This window comes from Orycteropus afer, unplaced genomic scaffold, assembly GCF_000298275.1.
Source record: "Orycteropus afer afer isolate SDZICR_OR568_19922 unplaced genomic scaffold, OryAfe1.0 scaffold00132, whole genome shotgun sequence".
Lineage (NCBI taxonomy): Eukaryota > Metazoa > Chordata > Mammalia > Tubulidentata > Orycteropodidae > Orycteropus > Orycteropus afer.
Window position 1 is genome coordinate 7,593,642 of NW_006921719.1, and position 2,539 is coordinate 7,596,180.

At 53.0% G+C, this 2,539-nt stretch overlaps 1 protein-coding gene across 1 annotated transcript; it reads right to left on the reverse strand.

Moving 5' to 3' along the window:
* Positions 1-580: 580 nt before the first annotated feature.
* Positions 581-1,902, reverse strand: HDDC3 (HD domain containing 3). The gene is made up of 4 exons (XM_007945147.1): positions 1,791-1,902; positions 1,411-1,466; positions 1,059-1,299; positions 581-711 (listed from the first exon to the last, which is right to left on the reverse strand). The coding sequence occupies exons 1-4, from the start codon at positions 1,900-1,902 to the stop codon at positions 581-583; spliced, it is 540 nt and encodes a 179-aa protein (XP_007943338.1).
* Between the last annotated feature and the right edge of the window lie 637 nt (positions 1,903-2,539).

The following is a 2,539-nucleotide window of genomic DNA, read 5'->3' on the forward strand; positions in this document are numbered from 1 at the left end:
AATCAGACCTGCTCTTTACTGTGTCTGTATGTCAAGCACCACATAATGTAACCCAGATAATTACACACCTTATCTCACTGATAAGGAAGTCAAGCTCAGAGGGGCTGAGGCTGTCAACCTGAAGGACCTCCACAGAGGGCACACAACTGGAACCCTGTCTGTTAAAGCCCACAGTCTTGGCCAGCATCCCACCTACGGATCTCCCTCTCAGGAGACCCGAGAAGGAGCAACAGCAATTTAAACCTTTACCTAGAATGTTTTATTTTCCATAATAACTTACATACCAGTTTATATAAGTCCAAGTTCCCAGGGGACCAGAGATCCTGCCATGCAAAATGGCAAACAGATCTAAGGCCTAGAGAAGAAGGGTAGTGAGAAGTGGATGAGATGCATTCTATAATCCAGGCTCAGCTTAGTTGATGGGAGACCTTTAGAGTGAGAAAAGGCAAGTGTTTTTGGTCTCTGCTATCTGGGCTAAATGAACCAGGTGCTCAGGAGGAAGTGAAAGGCAGGGGTATGAATCTTCTCTGCCTGGGGAAGGCTGGAGTCTGTGCTACCTGACGATAGCTCCAAGCACCGTTCAGAGTGTCAGTCCCCGCTCCTTGAACAGCTGCTTTAGAGCCTCTTCTAGTTGCTGGTTTGTTCCCTGAAGCCCTCTCACCACCTGTGCTGCCCACTCAAAGTATTCTTGAACTCGATGTTCTGACCATCCTGCATAAGAGTGGACAGAAACCTGCTCATCTAACGGGAAGAACAACACTGGCTTTCACCCATTTTCTGGAGGGTTTGGTGCAAGGCCATGAGTTCCTGTTGGAATGATTTGTCCTGAACATTTCCCTTTGGCCCAGCCTTATTTATACCTTATTTTATATACCTTATTTATTTTTCATAAGTATAAAAACCGTAAGGTATTTATACTTATGAAAAATGATCAAAAAGTGGTCTAATAAGAGTTTGGGGGATTAACAAGTACAGGACTTTTTAAGGGGAACTGACCAGCCTGTGCCTCCAGAAAGCAGACATCCTCCCTTTTCCCTGGGAGCAGGTGGGGAGCATACCCTCTGGGGTGCAGCGATTCAGGTCCCTCAAATTGTACAGCTTGTCTGCCAGCTTCACCAGTTTGGCCCCTGGGCTGCTGTGGGTCGCTTGTTCCACCTGCAGCCGCTTTCTCTCCAGCTTGGGCAGGGTCTTGTCATCTGTCACCTCCTCCACCAGGTGCCGGACCTGTGCCCCAAAGTGCAGCTCCACCTCATCCAGGGTGGTGTCTGTGTCCTCCACCGTGTCATGAAGCAGGGCTGCCTGGGGGGGGGGGGGGCACTCAGTCCTGTGACACCAGCCAAAGGGTGCCCAGAGCTGAATGGGGCTCCTGAGCCCTGCCCCAGCCTCCTAGAAGAGTAGGAGGAAAGTTACCTGTAACACCACAATGTCAGTGATTCCAGCTTCATGGGTCAAGATCCTAGCCACACCTGACGGGGCAAAGCAGGAAGCAGTCAGACCGGAAGGAGTCGCAAAGTGGCCTGTTGTGGGTTTGCCATCAGCCACATAAGGCCTTTTACTAGCTAGATGACCTTGGGGAAGTCCCTTACCGTTCTGGGTGTCAACTGAAAAAAGAACAATCATGCCTACCGCACTGGATTGCTGTGAGGCTTATACAGCATATCGCACGAACAGTGCCTGCCACAAAACTTGGTGTAAAGCAGGCGCTCTATGAGGTGCGCGTCCTTCGCGTCCCCTTCCCCGTCCCCACCCCCCAGGCGCCGCAGCGGTTGCTTCCCAGCCGGCGCGCCCACCGATGGGGTGGTTGATGTAGGGCGTCCCTTCGGGGTCCTTCCGCCGCTGTTGCCGGTGCTTGCGAGCTGCGAAGTCTGCAGCCTCCAGCAGCTGCGCTACCTCGGAGCCCATCGCGTATACTGCGCGGGTGACTGGAGCCAGGGCACCCGATGAGCTCTGCTGGAGCGTCCACAGTGCCCCCTGGAGCCGCGGAGGCCCGGGGGACTACGGAGCCCCTAACTCCAGCTAGCTCAACCAGGCCTGACCCAAACGGTTTCCGACCCTAGGCCTGTCCCCAAGGTGTTGACATCAAAGGTGCAAAAAGCAACTTGTCTGGGGAGATGCCCTCTGCACCCTGATTCAGTGCATTTTGCTGGGCTCTGGGGGTACAAGAGGAACATGGCCTGGTTCTCAGGGAGCCCACAGTCCATCCACAGACAGGAAAGCAGATGTGTGCTGAATCCAAGGCAGGAAGTCCCAGGGGCCTCTCGTGCCCTCAACCATACCAAACCAAACTCACTGCCCTCTAGTCGGATCTGACTCATAGCGACCCCTCCTTGGGTTTCTGAGGTGGTATCACTACGGATAGTAGATTGCCCAACCTTCCTTCCAAGGAGTGGCTGGTGGATTTGAACAGAGAGTCAAATCCCTTAGGCACTACTCCACAAGAGCTCCCTCTGGTGCCCTAGTAAACGCAAAAAAAAACCTCACTGCCATGGGGTCAATTTCCACTCCTAGTGGCCCCCATTAGGTTTCCAAGGCTGTAAAT